Source organism: Nuphar pumila, chromosome 8 (assembly GCF_984573655.1).
Source record: "Nuphar pumila chromosome 8, dmNupPumi1.hap1.1, whole genome shotgun sequence".
In the NCBI taxonomy this organism is placed as follows: Eukaryota; Viridiplantae; Streptophyta; class Magnoliopsida; order Nymphaeales; family Nymphaeaceae; genus Nuphar; species Nuphar pumila.
In genome coordinates, this window is record NC_143256.1 from 50,016,063 (window position 1) to 50,031,567 (window position 15,505).

General features: G+C 34.5%; 1 protein-coding gene across 1 annotated transcript; it reads left to right on the top strand.

The window, feature by feature from the left end:
* The first annotated feature begins 2,850 nt into the window (after positions 1-2,850).
* Positions 2,851-3,246, top strand: LOC149829930 (uncharacterized). The gene has a single exon (XM_090015341.1). The coding sequence runs from the start codon at positions 2,851-2,853 to the stop codon at positions 3,244-3,246; it is 396 nt and encodes a 131-aa protein (XP_089871467.1).
* Positions 3,247-15,505: the final 12,259 nt, after the last annotated feature.

The window sequence follows — 15,505 nt, forward strand, 5'->3', positions numbered from 1 at the left end:
CTTGGCAATTTCCAACTCTTCTTCGACCTCTCCCATCGTCAGATTACCGGAAGAGGCCACTGGTAAGCTTCCCATCCCTTTCTTGTAGGTAAAACCCACTTGTGTGTGCTTTTGTTTTTCTTTTCAGAATGGTCTGCAATTTTCTGTTTTTCTTCCAGCCATAGCATATATATTTTGTGCTTAAACCAGCACAATAGTCGGTAGTTTAGATATTGGGTTCAATTGTTTTTGCCTTTCAAGATTTTGAACAAGTCTTTTTCACCTCCAGCGCTTCAACCGGCTAGAGTCCTTCTAGCCGGCTGATGCTATTTAGGTTATTGCTTAGTTCAGAAAATGTAAAAATTAGTTAAATTTTCTGTACATGCTTAATTAGTTTAAGTATTGTAGATTCATGGATTAACGTTTTGTTTTGAATTGAATTCATGTTGCAAAAATCGGGTAGATTGATGCTACCCGATTTAGGTCTTTTGAGCAAAGTAGATCAATGTAGTGGTTCCCTGTTTCTTTTGTTTTCTGTTAAGTACTAGCAGTAGATTCAATAAAATATATGCTAGTTAATGAGATTAAGTAGTAGGTTGGGTACTTGCTGATTTTTGTTTTAGACATTAGATTAATGTGGTCTTTGTATCGCACTAGAAATGTTTTCACGCTACTCGGTCTAGGCGAGTAGAAATAAGTTGTATTCAGTTTTGACAACATAATAGCAGTAGTTTCATTGCTGATCAGTGCGTTAATCTAGCCTAGTGTCATGCTATGGTTGCTGAGTTTTATTGCTCCTTAGAACAACTGTTAAGTTAGCACTGTTTTGATGTAAATTTAGTCTAGTCGGTGTAAGCATTATAGGGTAAGTAGTTGCTAAGTGTTTATTTTCTGAATTAACAACATTTAGTTAGTTGTTTGGTGGTTACTTAGTGAGTTTAATTAGGCGACAATAGTTTAGTTTAATAATATATTAGATTCATTTTGTTTTGGATATATTTTAGATGTAATTTTTATCGATGCGATTGTGATGTTGTGCATATAAAAATATAGCTTGTTGATTGCATCTCAATTTCTATTTTAGTAGCAGTATGTGTTAGTAGTAGATTGGTTTGATACGGTAGGTTTACGAGTTACGTTAGTTGTTGTGTTAGTATTAGCTAGATTTACTTCTAATAGATAATAGCCATACTTGCATAGTAGGTTGGTCGTGTAAATTCCTTGTACGTTTTCTGTTTTCAATCGATTTTGATACACTAATTAGGTAGTATTTAGCCTTATAAAAACTGTAGTTAGGTTAAAATAGCTTTCCCTTGCATTTTAGATCTTCGTCGCAACGAACCTTGACTTCTACATCAAAATCGGCTAGAACTGCGTGTCTAGTCGGGTTTGTCGGTTTGTGAGCACAGGATTCATTGTGACAATTAGTGATTTTGGTAGGATAAGAGTTTACTTAGGTTTAGAACTAGTACATATATATTTTAGGTCGATAATTAGTGTTTTAGGATTCAATTTCGCATAGTATTGCCCGCCGCAGCATTTGATTTTCTGGATCGACTTATCGCGTAATTCTTGCTGATTTTGTGATGCCTATATCCAAAGTTATGAGAGTGATCTTTGGGGTCTGAGAGCTTCGCTGAATTTTTTATTCTATCAAAAATTCAACGCAACAAGAAATCATTCCAATCGAACTTCTTTTGAGCCATCTACGAAACATTTTCCAATCACCTATCAAAAATTGGGGTTTCACATAGCACGGGGGCAAAATAGTCATTTTTTATTTTACGTAGTTTTCTAATTTTGAGTTTTCATGTTTTATTAGGTCTCTAACATTAGTCCAGAGTTAATTGTAGCATTAGGTTAATTTATTTAGGAAATTAACTCTGGTAATTTCTCATTTTACTTAGAAATTATTTTAGCGATTGACTTTAGAATTACTTTAGAAGTAGTTGTTTCCATTTTTGTAAATAGTTTTACTAACTTCGTTTTGTGTCGTGCAGTTGATTTTATGTTGCAAGTTAAGAGCATCTCATCTCAAAGATCAAATGTCGCATCAAGTGAAATAACGAAAATGCCCTTGCATTTGCGAGCTTAAGTCACTGCGCGTTTCTTTTCAGTGCTTGTTAAATTTTGATTTCATTGTAATATTCTTTGTAATTAAACAAGTTCTATATCAATGAAATGCAATTTTTAGTTTTATATCGAGTATATCGTGTTCCATGTGGATCGATCTGACTCACCACTTACGTGGGAAATCGGTATTTTTACTTGGGTGGCGATTTTCCAAACACTTTTCAACGATAAAAATATGTGTTAAAAATACAGTTGCCAAAAGCACCACCAAGTTTTTGGCATCATTGCCGGGGAATGACGTATATACTCTTTTAATTCTAAGTTTGCAATTAGTTGATATTTGCTTAGTTAATTAGATTAACTGCATTTTAATTTTTTAGTTAATAGGATTAGCGAGTAAATATAGGATTAACGTAGTAAGTACATATAGGATTCACGTTTTGTTTCTCGAGGATTCACAATTTTTCATCCTTCTGGAGCGCTTAGACAGGTGAGTTCTAGACAACATAGCTTGAATTCCTATCTTTGTACTTAAGCATATTTAGAGTAGCTTTAATTCTGTAGTTGAATTCTCTTTAAGCATGCTTAGCGTAGTTTAATTGCATTTAGTTTTAATTCTTGTTTTTATTCATTGTTTACTGCTTTTGTTCTTTTTATTTATGTAGTTAGGTCGCTTAGATAGTTTAGGTTTTGTTGCACACATTTGAACTTAGTTCCAGTGTATGCAAGGGCGTCCCACTTCAACCGTTCATTGAGGATCCAGAGAAAATCATACATTTTTCTAAGAACCGATCTGAAATGGGGGACCTAGAACCTGAAGCTCCTACGCGTCTCAGGGAGTACTTCCTACCTACGGAGTACACCCAGGCATTGTGCATTCGCAAACCAACTATTAGGGTGCCTCATTACGAGATTAAGGCAAGTGTAATACAGATGATTCCATCTTTCTATGGCCTTAGTCACGAAGATCCCTACCGACATTTGGACAAGTTCCTCGAAATATGTTCGACGGTTAAAATCCAGAACTTCGAGGATGACACACTGAAGTTGACCCTCTTTCCTTTCTCGTTAAAGGATAAAGCCAAATATTGGCTAAAATCCTTAGACACCATCATCATAGGGTCATGGGATCAGTTGCAACAGGAGTTCCTCAAAGAGTACTTTCCCATAAGTTGCACAAACCAATTTTGGTGAGCCATCACCAGTTTCTCAGAACTGGATGGCGAGCAGTTTCATGAAACCTGGGAAAGGATGAAGGATCTCCTCAGAAAATGTCCCCATCATCAGGTGCCCAGGTGGCAACTGGTGCAGAGCTTTTACGATGGATTGTCTGACCGAAATCGTCAGATGATCGATGTTTCGTGCAGAGGGACATTCATGCTTAAAAGCAAGGATGAGGCATGAAACTTGTTTGATACTCTTGCCGAGAATTCTTTACATCATGCTTCTACCTCTTGTTTCGATAAAGTCACACCCGGCGGATCAAAGCGGGGTGGTGTTCTGGAGGTGGGTCCCTCGACTGAGCTACACAGCAAAGTCGATATGCTTTCTAGGAAGTTGGACTAGCGACTCTTGACTCCATATCAACCCCATCTGATGTGCGCGTTGTGTGCCAGTCTGGCACACGTTGTTATTGAGTGCCCTTCGGCAGCTCAGTACCCTGAATTTGTGCAAGAGCAAGTTCAGGCAGCTCAGGATTACGCTACGCCCCCGAATAATCCATATTCTTCTACATACAATCTGGGGTGGTGTAATCACCCTAACTTCTCATGGAAGAACCCATAGTCTTCCACACAGATTCAGCCCACTCGACCGCCTCAATTCACTCAGACATTCCAGAGGCCAAGTTTTCCTCAAGCCACTCCTTATCCTCCCCAACCTTCACAAGAGTCTGCTCCGCAGACTTCGTTCGAGGAGAGACTTCTCCAAGCATTCGAAGAGATGAAAACCTCGAGTCTGAATCCTTTTGAGAAGTGCAGTCAAATGTTGAGTTCTCATACACAGTCAATCGCAAAGTTAGAATCTTAAATGGGACAATTAGCAAAAGCGCTAAACAGGAGACCTGAGGGAAGCTTGTCGGGTTAGGCTGTGATGAACCCCAAAGGCAAAGAATAGGGTCTGAGCAGAAAAATATATTTTATATACATAGTAGAATTAGGATTTCCAGTTCAACATTTATTTTTGTTTCTGTTTCGTTATTTGATTTAAATCATGCTAGCTTATTTGATCACTCAAGTATGAGTACAGGTTACCGGATTTAGGTCATGGCCTTTAGAACATATAATTGGCAAAGTCAGCTGAAAACTAAGCATCGGTGTATGCTTAGTGGTGGAGCATGATCTAGTCAAGAATCAGCTCAAGAGGCCCTGTATATCAGGTTGTATCTATCTTTTCTCTTGTCTTGATTTCAAGTTCTTTAGTGTGCATCAATATTTCATTTTTACATCTCTGCATGCCACTAGGGACAGTGTCATTCAAGCATGGGGGGGTGGTTCAGTAGATACACACTATTTGGTCCTGTTTATCATGTTTCAGTAGCTAAAACTCATAAATTAGGCATTTCAGAAAAAAATTTAGCATATATGAATGATTTTGACATAATCTGACAAGTTCAAAATTTTTAAAAACCCCATGAGAAATTTTTTTCTGAACAAAGCTAAAAAGAGTGAGTATTTATGTGAATTTTAAAGAAAAAGACTGTATTTGAATGTAAAAAGCTAGTTTTGAATCACATAGTATAAGTTTCCACAATTTGAAATACACTAATAAGTAAATAAAAAATATAAAGAAAAAGCTCGGGCTCAAAAGAAAAGAGCATGTGTTAGGTTGTTTGGAAGATTTCACAATCCTAAGTAAGATGAGTTCAAACGCAAGTTAAAGCATTTGAATTTCATTTGAAAAGGAAAGTGAGAACTTCGTGAGTCCTAGAAGCTGAGATCAGACACAAGTTGAAGTGTCTGAATCTCATGTCGAAGGGGTAAATGGAGGAAGTCACTTTTGTGTCTAGATAATGCCCTTAACATATATATAGTGGTATATATAAGGCATTAACATTGCACAGGGCACAAAAGCAGACCACACGCAAGCTATCAAATTAAAAAAAAGAAAGAAGTGAAAAGTTAAAAAAATTGAAAATCCAATGAAAATGAGAGCTTAATGTAAAGAAAAATTCATTACTTAGAAGTAGAATGAAAGACTGTGCAGAAAAAGATACAAGTGATGAAAAATGAACAATAGCAAGACAATACACGATTTTCTGAGAAACAATCATAGATAAATGTGATTCTTAGAAGAGTGAAAGGAAAAATTTTATCGTGGAGGCATAGAATTTCTAATTATGTTCTAAGAAGTGAAAAATTATATGAAATGTCTGCTAAAATTGATTTATGGAATTCCATAGCATTTTAGAAGAAAAATTTAAATTTCTGCATGATTTCTGATGTTTGTGGGTAGCATCTTTGCAAACCCTCACGAGACCTTGCCCGTCCACTGGGGTAACCCTGTGGTTCAAAAAAGGCTTGTTGCATAAGCTAAATGCAACTGTGATTCCTACGAAAGTGAGTTAGTTAGTTTAATAAAAGTTTGCATTTTATTCTGGTAGTCCGTATCTCCATTGTAAGGGTAGGGTATATTGCTAGGGACTAGCAATTATTTTAGCATGGGGGTATTTGATAATGCGTAAATTACTCATAAGTATAATATATTTTTATTGCATAAATGCATTATTTATAGGTTTAGAACCCTTACTTAGATGCATTTAGATGTCATTAAGATATGGTTTAAATTTCGTTCGAATCAAACATAAAACGAGAGAGATATCACATTTTTAGTGAAACGGGTCGGACCTCGGGGCGATACAGGTCAAAACGTATCCAAACGCCCATTTTGAGCCTTGGATCTGGGAAAAACGTACCCAATCCAACCCACAACAACCCAAATCATGTTTTTGAATACCTTTGCTAAAAACCCTCTCCAAAATAGGTGCCCAGGCAATAATTTTATTTTAATCCTCTTTCTGGAATTTCCAGAAAAGAGGATTTAGGACTTTAAAACATGGCAAAACCCTAGCTTAATGTTGTCTTTGCCTTGGAAGCTGCACCCCCACAACCCGATTCACGATCCTCCATCTCCTCCTTCAGCCACAGCCATTCCACCGTCTTACCCTTTGGGTGCTTGGCCATTCCAAGCACCCACTGTTGTTGACCACTTCTTCCTCCATTTCCCTTCTTCTACAAATGTTTCTTCTCTTATCCTCCTTGCTGAAACTCACCCTCTTTGTTGTGTTTGCAGATAGAAGCAGCCATGGAAGTGCTTTAGCTAGGGCAAGGGTGTCCTCTGCACTTCCACAGCTAGCTGGCCATCCCTCCATCCGGCTTTCTCCATTTCCCTGCACCGTCGAGCCTTCACGCCATCCTCGGAGTACCACCCGTTGTAGTTTCCAGCACCCTGCAGCAAAGGAGAGTGAGACGACACCACTGAAGGATTTGGTCACATCTCCTTGGCAATTTCCAACTCTTTTTCGACCTTTCCCATCGCCGGATTACCGGAAGAGGCCACCGATAAGCTTCCCATCCCTTTCTTGTAGGTAAAACCCACTTGCGTGTGCTTTTGTTTTTCTTTTCAGAATGGTCTGCGATTTTCTGTTTTTCTTCCAGCCATAGCATATATATTTTGTGCTTAAACCAGCACAGTAGTCGGTAGTTTAGATATTGGGTTCAATTGTTTTTGCGTTTCAAGATTTTGAACAAGTTTTTTTCACCTCCAGCGCTTCAATCGGCTAGAGTCCTTCTAGTCGGCTGATGCTATTTAGGTCATTGCTTAGTTCAGAAAATGTAAAAATTAGTTAAGTTTTTTGTACATGCTTAATTAGTTTAAGTATTGTAGATTCATGGATTAACGTTTTGTTTTGAATTGAATTCATGTTGCAAAAATCGGGTAGATTGATGCTACCCGATTTAGGTCTTTTGAGCAAAGTAGATCAATGTAGTGGTTCTCTGTTTCTTTTGTTTTCTGTTAAGTACTAGCAGTAGATTCAATAAAATATATGCTAGTTAATGAGATTAAGTAGTAGGTTGGGTACTTGCTGATTTCTGTTTTAGACATTAGATTAATGTGGTCTTTGTATCACACTTGAAATGTTTTCACGCTACTCGGTCTAGGCGAGTAGAAATAAGTTGTATTCGGTTAGCATGGATTAGGTCTCTGTTTTGACAGCATGTTAGCAGTTGTTTCACCGCTGATCAGTGCGTTAATCTAGTCTAGTGTCATGCTATAGTTGCTGAGTTTTATTGCTCATTAGAACAACTGTTAGGTTAGCACTGTTTTGATGTAAATTTAGTCTAGTCGGTGTAACCATTATAGGGTAAGTAGTTGCTAAGTGTTTATTTTCTGAATTAACAGCATTTAGTTAGTTGTTTGGTGGTTACTTAGTGAGTTTAATTAGGCGACAACAGTATAGTTTAATAATATATTAGATTCATTTTGTTTTGGATACATTTTAGATGTAATTTTTATCGATGCGATTGTGATGTTGTGCATATAAAAATATAGCTTGTTGATTGCATCTCAATTTCTATTTTAGTAGCAGTATGTGTTAGTAGTAGATTGGTTCGATACGGTAGGTTTACGAGTTACGTTAGTTGTTGTGTTAGTATTAGCTAGATTTACTTCTAATAGATAATAGCCATACTTGCATAGTAGGTTGGTCGTGTAAATTCCTTGTATGTTTTCTGTTTTCAATCGATTTTGATACACTGATTAGGTAGTATTTAGCCTTATAAAGACTGTAGTTAGGTTAAAATAGCTTTCCCTTGCATTTTAGATCTTCGTCGCAATGAACCTTGACTTCTACATCAAAACTGGCTAGAATTGCGTGTCTGGTCGGGTTTGTCGGTTTGCGAGCACAGGATTCGTTGTGACAATCAGTGATTTCGGTAGGATAAGAGTTTACTTAGGTTTAGAACTAGTAAGTATACATTTTAGGTCGATAATTAGTGTTTTAGGATTAAATTTCACATAGTTTTGCCTGTCGCATCATTTGATTTTCTGGATAGGCTTATCGCGTAATTCTCGCTGATTTTGTGATGCCTATATCCAGAGTTCTGATGTCTTTTTGAAATCGTTGTAGTTTTGAAAAGATTTTTAAATGAAGAACATGTGAAAACCAAACATCAAATAATAAAAACCGGCTCTCACTAGTGGTAGAGACCAGGTCGAACTCACGGAACAGGAATATTTCGTATTCAAACAAACAACTAAACTATTTTTTATTGCCGAAATGGAAAAAAAAGTACAAAGAAAAGTAAACTACTTGGCTATTACAATGAATGAATACCCTACGCAGAGGGCTTAAAAGACTTTATTTACAAACCAGAATTAAATTCCTAAATTCTAAAATAAAAGCAAAAAACTTCTATTCTTGTGCTTCTGTGTCAATTGATCACTTTCACTCCACTCCTGTGCGATTCTGCACAAGTCAAACGAACACGAGCAGTACAAGAGAGAGAAATAGAAACTATACTAAGCAGATTATACTAATTAAATACTAAAAACAATGAAAGATAATAAGAAAAAAATCTAATGACAATTTTAACTAAAAATGACTTCTAATTAAATCTTACTAACTAATTACTAATTCAAACTAATTACAAATGCTAATTATCTTACTTAACTAACAACTAACTAATCACTTTACTAATCAACTAACAATTTACTAAACTAACAACATTGACTAACAATTACAAAATAAAGAAACAAGAAAATCAATGTTAAACAGGAAATGAATGTATTAAAAGAAAACATGAAATAATGAAACACAACAAAACAGGAAATTCAGATTGTAAAGAGACAGGAATTGACTGTATTAAAAGAACAAGAAGACGACTTGTAAAAAAACAGAAAAATGAGATAAAAAAAACAGGAAATTGGAAGAAGAAAGAACAAGAATTCAGTAATTTGAAAAACAGTAAATCAACAAATGAAAGAAAACAACGAAAATGTAACAAAACAGGAATAACTGAGATGCAATTCAATAAAAAACTTTCCTTGTTTTCATTACATTTCTCACAATAAACTCATTTCATATATATGCAAGATCTAGTCTTAACATGCATTTACATTGGCATATGTAATTCCAACATATCATGATTTTTGTCATGGGCATTGCGTTGGCATAAGTGTCTGAATTCCCAGTTTGAGCATATCATATACATTCATGACATGGTATAAGGTGCATTCACAGCAGCCCATCGGTTGCTGTGATCTCCTGTGCATCCATAGCACCATAGCTCATTGGCTGCTGCATTTCTATCTTGTATACACTCTCATCAGTATACTTCCACTTCCTCATCCCACAAGCATTTGCATATATCATTTCTTTTTCAGTGTATTGTTGTGCAAATGCACAACACATCACTCATTCTTTTCAGTGAATTGTTGTGCAAATGCATAGCACATCACTCACTTTTTCAGTGAATTGTTGTGCAAATGCACAACATATCACTCATTGCATATATCTTCACTAACCTAAGGCATTGCACATGCCGTTCTCATATAGGTCTTCATTGGCCTTAGGCAAATACATGTAGATTTTCATTTAACCTAAGGTATTGCATATGCCTTCTCATATATAGGTTTTCACTAGCCTAAGATATTACATATATGTGCTCATATGTACATTTTCTCATAAGGTGTGTACATGTGCATTTCATCATTAATATAAGCATGTCCTCTTGTACATTCATTTCTTCATTGGAATAGGCACGATCCTATGCATTTCTAATTTCAATACGTCATTTTCAATTTCTCTCTATATTTTGTATTTTCGTTATCTTGAGCTAACTCATATTTGCAGGAAAAATGTGGAAAATAGTGACTTCCTTCCTAGATTAGGGATTTTATTATTTCAATTATAATTTAAAGACTGTAATAAATTAGATATTAATGAGAATTTTTATCTTTTCAGCTTAGAATAGAATGTATGAGCATATAGTTCTCATAAATTGCTTGTGACATCTCATTTTATCTTTATTTTTATTTCAAAAATCCATGAATGGTGAAACACGAATGGCACGTGCACCTTTCTAATAAGAGGTAATTAATTCTAAGTAAATGATTCACATTTATGGCCATAGTGAAAATGTGAACAATACTTAGGATTTTTATCTTTTATGGAATAACATTTGACCTCCACTTAGGTCTCTTTTGAAAATCATCATACCTTTCTGAAATTATTTTCCTCCTCTATCAGAATTTAAGATATAAATTAACTTGAAATATATTTGTGGCCATAGTCATGGATATATTAAAAGTTAATTTTATTTTAAATCCTATAATGGCACAAAAAATTTATTTTATTCTTTATTAGAATTTAAATACAAATTATATTATAATATATTTGTGACCATAGTCATATGAATGTATTATGATCTAATCTTATTTCAATTCTATTAAAGAATAAAATTTGCTTTTAAATTTCAATCTTTAAATAAATCTCAAATCATTCATCATTCAGGATAGAATTGCATTCTTTTTCAAATTATTTCAAATTATTTCAAATCATCTTCAAAATTCCAAAGTGATTTTTTAAATAAATTTTCAAATACAGTTCTCATTTCTAGATTCAAAATCATTTTCAACTTCCATTTATAAACTCAAATTTATTCTTTTTCTCTCAAATCCATTCTGTTTTAAATTTCCAACTTTCAATTCTTATTTCTGAATTTCATCTTTCTGAATTTCATATTTTAAATTTTTTATTCAAATTCATTATTTTCATTTTCAAATTCTATTTCAAATCTTGAGTTTTAATTCAACTTTAAATCAAAGTTTTGAAATTCATTTTGAGATTCCAAATCGAATTTTGAGATTTACTTTGAAATTCAATCCAATTTTCAAATTCCCTTCTAATTTCAAATTCCAAGTCTGAATTCAAATTCCATTCTCAAAATCCAATTTCAAAGTTTAATTCAAATTTCAAATTTTCAATTTCTAAATTCATTCTTAAGTTCCAAATTCAACTTCAATTTCAGATTCTAAATTTAAATTCAAATTTCCAAATTCTATTTGCAATTTCAAATCTTTCTTCTTCAAATCAAATTTTAATCTATTTCAAATCTTTGATCTCAGTTATGATTTCAATTTCAGAACTTCAAGTTTTCTTTTCAAAATTCATTTCAAATTTCAAGTTTAGATTTAAATTTTAGTTTCCAAACCAAGTTTGATTTCTGACTCTCTTCTTCAAGGATATTTTCAAACTTATTTCAGAATCACTTAGAAAAATAAAAAATTTCTGAAGCATTTCTCAAAAGCGTACATCTTTGCATTTTCATGAGCACAAGCATGATTCAATTTGCATCTAGGATTTTATAAATAATCACTTAAGACAAATTTAGGCAAATCAAAAGGAATTAATTTGATCCTTGGTTCAATTACCCCTGGTAAAAGCGCTAGGAACGGTTAAACCTCGTACCGACGAGCGAATCCCGTTTCTCCATTCTTCCCACAAATTTTAAAAAATGGAGGCGAATAAATTTTCAAATCTTTTTCAATTAAAGGTCAAGTGAGACCTTGCAAAAGAGTTTCTATCTTTCTTTTTCTCTCTTCTCTCTTCTTTCTTTCTTTTTCCCTTTCAAAAAGGGAGAAAGGATGGAAAGGAGAAAAAAAGAAAAAAAAGGAAAAGAAAAAATTTTGCAACGATCACAGAAGTGGTGATCGAGATGGGACCTGTCTTCGTCTGATTGAATTAAATGTCTTTGCCTTGCTTAAAATTGTCTAAGTCATTATTCTACAAATGTCAGCTTCATCTCCATGTCAACCTTAGAAGCCTAGACTCTGTTCCAGCTAACATAATGCATATAGGATTTAAGTAAGGTTTGGTAGGACCATATTGAGGAGATTATTGCATGCTCACTTAGACTTAGGTCTGAAATACATCTCACCTCAATTTAGGGATTGAATGTAAACAATGTATGCAAGTGCATGCTTCTTCTGATTTTCAAAATTCTATCCCTTTAGGATTTGCATTAGTGCCATCTAATTTCTTGCATGTTGAGCATGTTTTCAAAAACATCCCCACCTATATTGTCTCGGTCTTCACGTTGCTAGGCTGTCTCACTGAACCATAGTTCGGGAAAGAGCCCCACAACTGGACCACTTATTTGGGTTAACACCCCCCTGCCATGTACTAAGGGCCATAGTCTGAAGTATATCGACAGACGCTCAAGGATGTTGGTAAACCATTAGCTTAGAACCAGAGAAATTTTCTATGCGACGTACTTTGAGCTTTAGCTTGAGTATATCGGCATATCTTGATTGGAATCAGATGATTAAAAACCTTAGAGTTAGGATTAAGGTCCTACAAGCCTTTTCAAATGTTGTATTTCGAGTCAGCTTTTAGGGAATGTTGTTTTATACATCATTGCTTGTATAGCTTTGCTTCTTTTTTGTGAATATTATCCTGTAAATCCTCATTTACTTCACATTTTTAAAACCCTGGATATTTATTTCAAAATTTTCTCTATTTCTCAAATCCAGGTATGTATTTCTTTTTTTATTTCTTCAGAATAATTTTCTTAAACCCTGGACATTTTTTTAAGATTTCCCTATATTCCTCAAAATACAGATATATATTTCCCTTTCTTTATTTCCTCAGAATAATTTTCTTAAACCCTGCATATTTTTTGAGATTTCCCTATATTTTTCAACTTCTAGGTATATATTTCTTTTTTTTTTATTTCTTCAGAATAAACCCTAGATATTCTTTTTAAGATTCCCCTATATTTCTCAATATCTAGGTATATATTTCTCTTTCCATATTTCTTCAGAATCATTTTCTAAAAACTTAGATATTTGTTTTGAAGTCTTCTTCTATTTCTTAAAGTCCAGGCGTATATTCTCTCTTTTTCCTTATTTCTTCATAACTATTTTTCTGAAACCCTGGAGATTTTTTTTAAAAAATTCTCAGATTTTTAAAACTCCAGGTGTATTTTCTCTTCTTCTTTTGATTTCTTCAATTTCTCCGATCCTGCCTGCAATTTTTCCAAATTTCAAATCTTGCCATCTATTTTCAAACCTTTTTCATATCTTCCAATATATCTTCTAAATTTTATTCAAAAATCTTGTTTGTCTTCTCCTTTCAAGATTGCCAACCTGATCTCATCATTTTTCTCTCAAATTTGTTGCCTTCAAAATTCTTTTTTCTATCATGCTAATCATCCCATTTTGTCGTAAAGAGGGCATTGGCATTGTTGTATGATTTAGATGGGATCAAAGATCGCACCACTCTAGCACATCAGTTACAAACAGTGAGTAAGAAATGGATTTTCTAAAGTCTGCCAGAGAGGAAGTTCAGGCCAGCAAGGATGAGATCGATCCCGCTATATATCGATTGATCAAAAAATGATGGTTGAAATATTATCCGAACAAGCTGAAGCCAGTTTCAGAAAAGTGTCCATTGAAGAAGAGGCACCTACCACCTTCCCTATGAGCATCATTGACAACCACAACAACAACAGCGTAGGAAGTTCTAAGCCCAGCAGAAGCAACGACAAAAGCAACTAGAACAATCAAAGCAACAATTTAGAAGAGTCTATGGGCCAGAAGGGAAAGTTTTGCAAAATCCATAATAGACCTTTTCAATCCAGCCCTCAGCAAAAGAAAAAGAATCAGGAAAAGCCAAAGTGCAAAAAATGGAGCAGTGATCGAGATTTCACTCTTATAGATAAGCCGCTCGACAAAGTCCTTGAATACATGTTGACCAAGGGATTAGTCAGGCTCCCAAAAGCCACGGATCCTCCCACCATCATGGGAAGATTCATGAACCAGTTCTGTAAATTCCATCGGGCAGTAGAGCATGACACTGATCGTTTTTTCGTCTTCAAAAATATTGTTCAAGACTGCATTGATAAGAATCACTTCGTTGAAGACAAAGAAAAATAACATCAAAACAAGCAAGTCAAAGAAGATAAAACATGATGGTTGGGGTTATGATCGTGAGTTTACTCCTTTAGGTCAGACAGTCGAGGAAATTCTTGGATACCTACTCGCAGAGGATATGATCAAACTTCCAAGGATTTTTGATCTTCCCGTCACCATGGGAAAATGGAAAGACTGTTTATGCAAGTTCCATCGAGCAATGGGACACGGTACTGAACACTGCTTCATCCTCAAGAATATTGTGCAAGACTACATTGACAAAGAGCTTTTGGTACCAGAAGAAGGAGAGGAACAACCTACAGTCCTGACTAAGCCTTTCCCTGATCACTCAGAAGAATGACGATGTCAATGCCCTCTCGTTTCTGTCATTTTACTTTTTGTCGGGACAGTAAAGTCCTAGTTGTTTTTCCTTTTCAAGTTGTCATCCATTTTTAATGCATCAATGAAATCATCGACTTTTTCTTATCCCTAGGTGTCACTTTTGGTTGAATTTTTATGAATGCTCTTTTAAAAGATAATTTTCAATAAAATATTTGGAAAATCATCAACCAAAAATAAATAACCGACTTTCCACAAAAGTGGCAAGCACGGGTCGAATCCATAGGGAACGAGAATTACTCAATTATTTCTAGGGAATTCACTTTATTAATTCACAAATCTAAATCAACAAGTACAATTCTAGTATCAATTACAAATTAAAACTAAAACTAAATAGAAAAGCAAATCAAGTCTTCTGCTGCTCGCCAGGGGCAATTCTGTCCTTTCACCAATTATCAAATTTTCAAACTTGGACAAGAATATCCTGAAGTTTTTAGTATGCTTTTCAACCTAAAACACAGAAAAATACAGAGTTAGTGACTAATTCAAGTAAATCAAACTAGAAGTTAAACTAAACCTAATTTTCAGGAAATTCTTAGAGACAAATCCTAATTAATACTAAAATGATAGATAAAATATCAAATTAATTCTAAAAATGATCAATCTAAGTCTAACTATACTAATAGGTGCAGATGCAGCAACTAAAATGCAGAAAACAATGAAATTTGACCGAAAATGACTAAATTAGTGAAATGACTATCTTACCCTTAAATAGTGCAAAAATGACTTCTGACAGCTTTTCGTAAATAGATTGTTTGACACAAAAAACGAAATCCAAAATTTCTTTTGTACTGTAACTAACAGATTAAAAAATCTGACAGTTTTTACAGAATTGAAAAATGATATCTGGAACTCCAGATATAAGCGTTTCAAAACCAGGGAAAATCTGGATATCGCAGGTCCCGAAATTTGAAAACCCGAAAAAGCTATTTTTACAAAATGCTTAAAAACTAGACCAAACCAACTCGGAATGAGTTGAAATTTGGTCTGCAGACAGTGAACACTCTAATAAAGAGAATAGAAAAAGAATTTTTAGAAAACGCAAAAATTTTGCACATAAAATAACGAGTGTGTGACAGGGCAAAAATCAGCTTTCAAGTTCAATACACTATTCACTTTGGAAGTCTATCTTTAACACTAA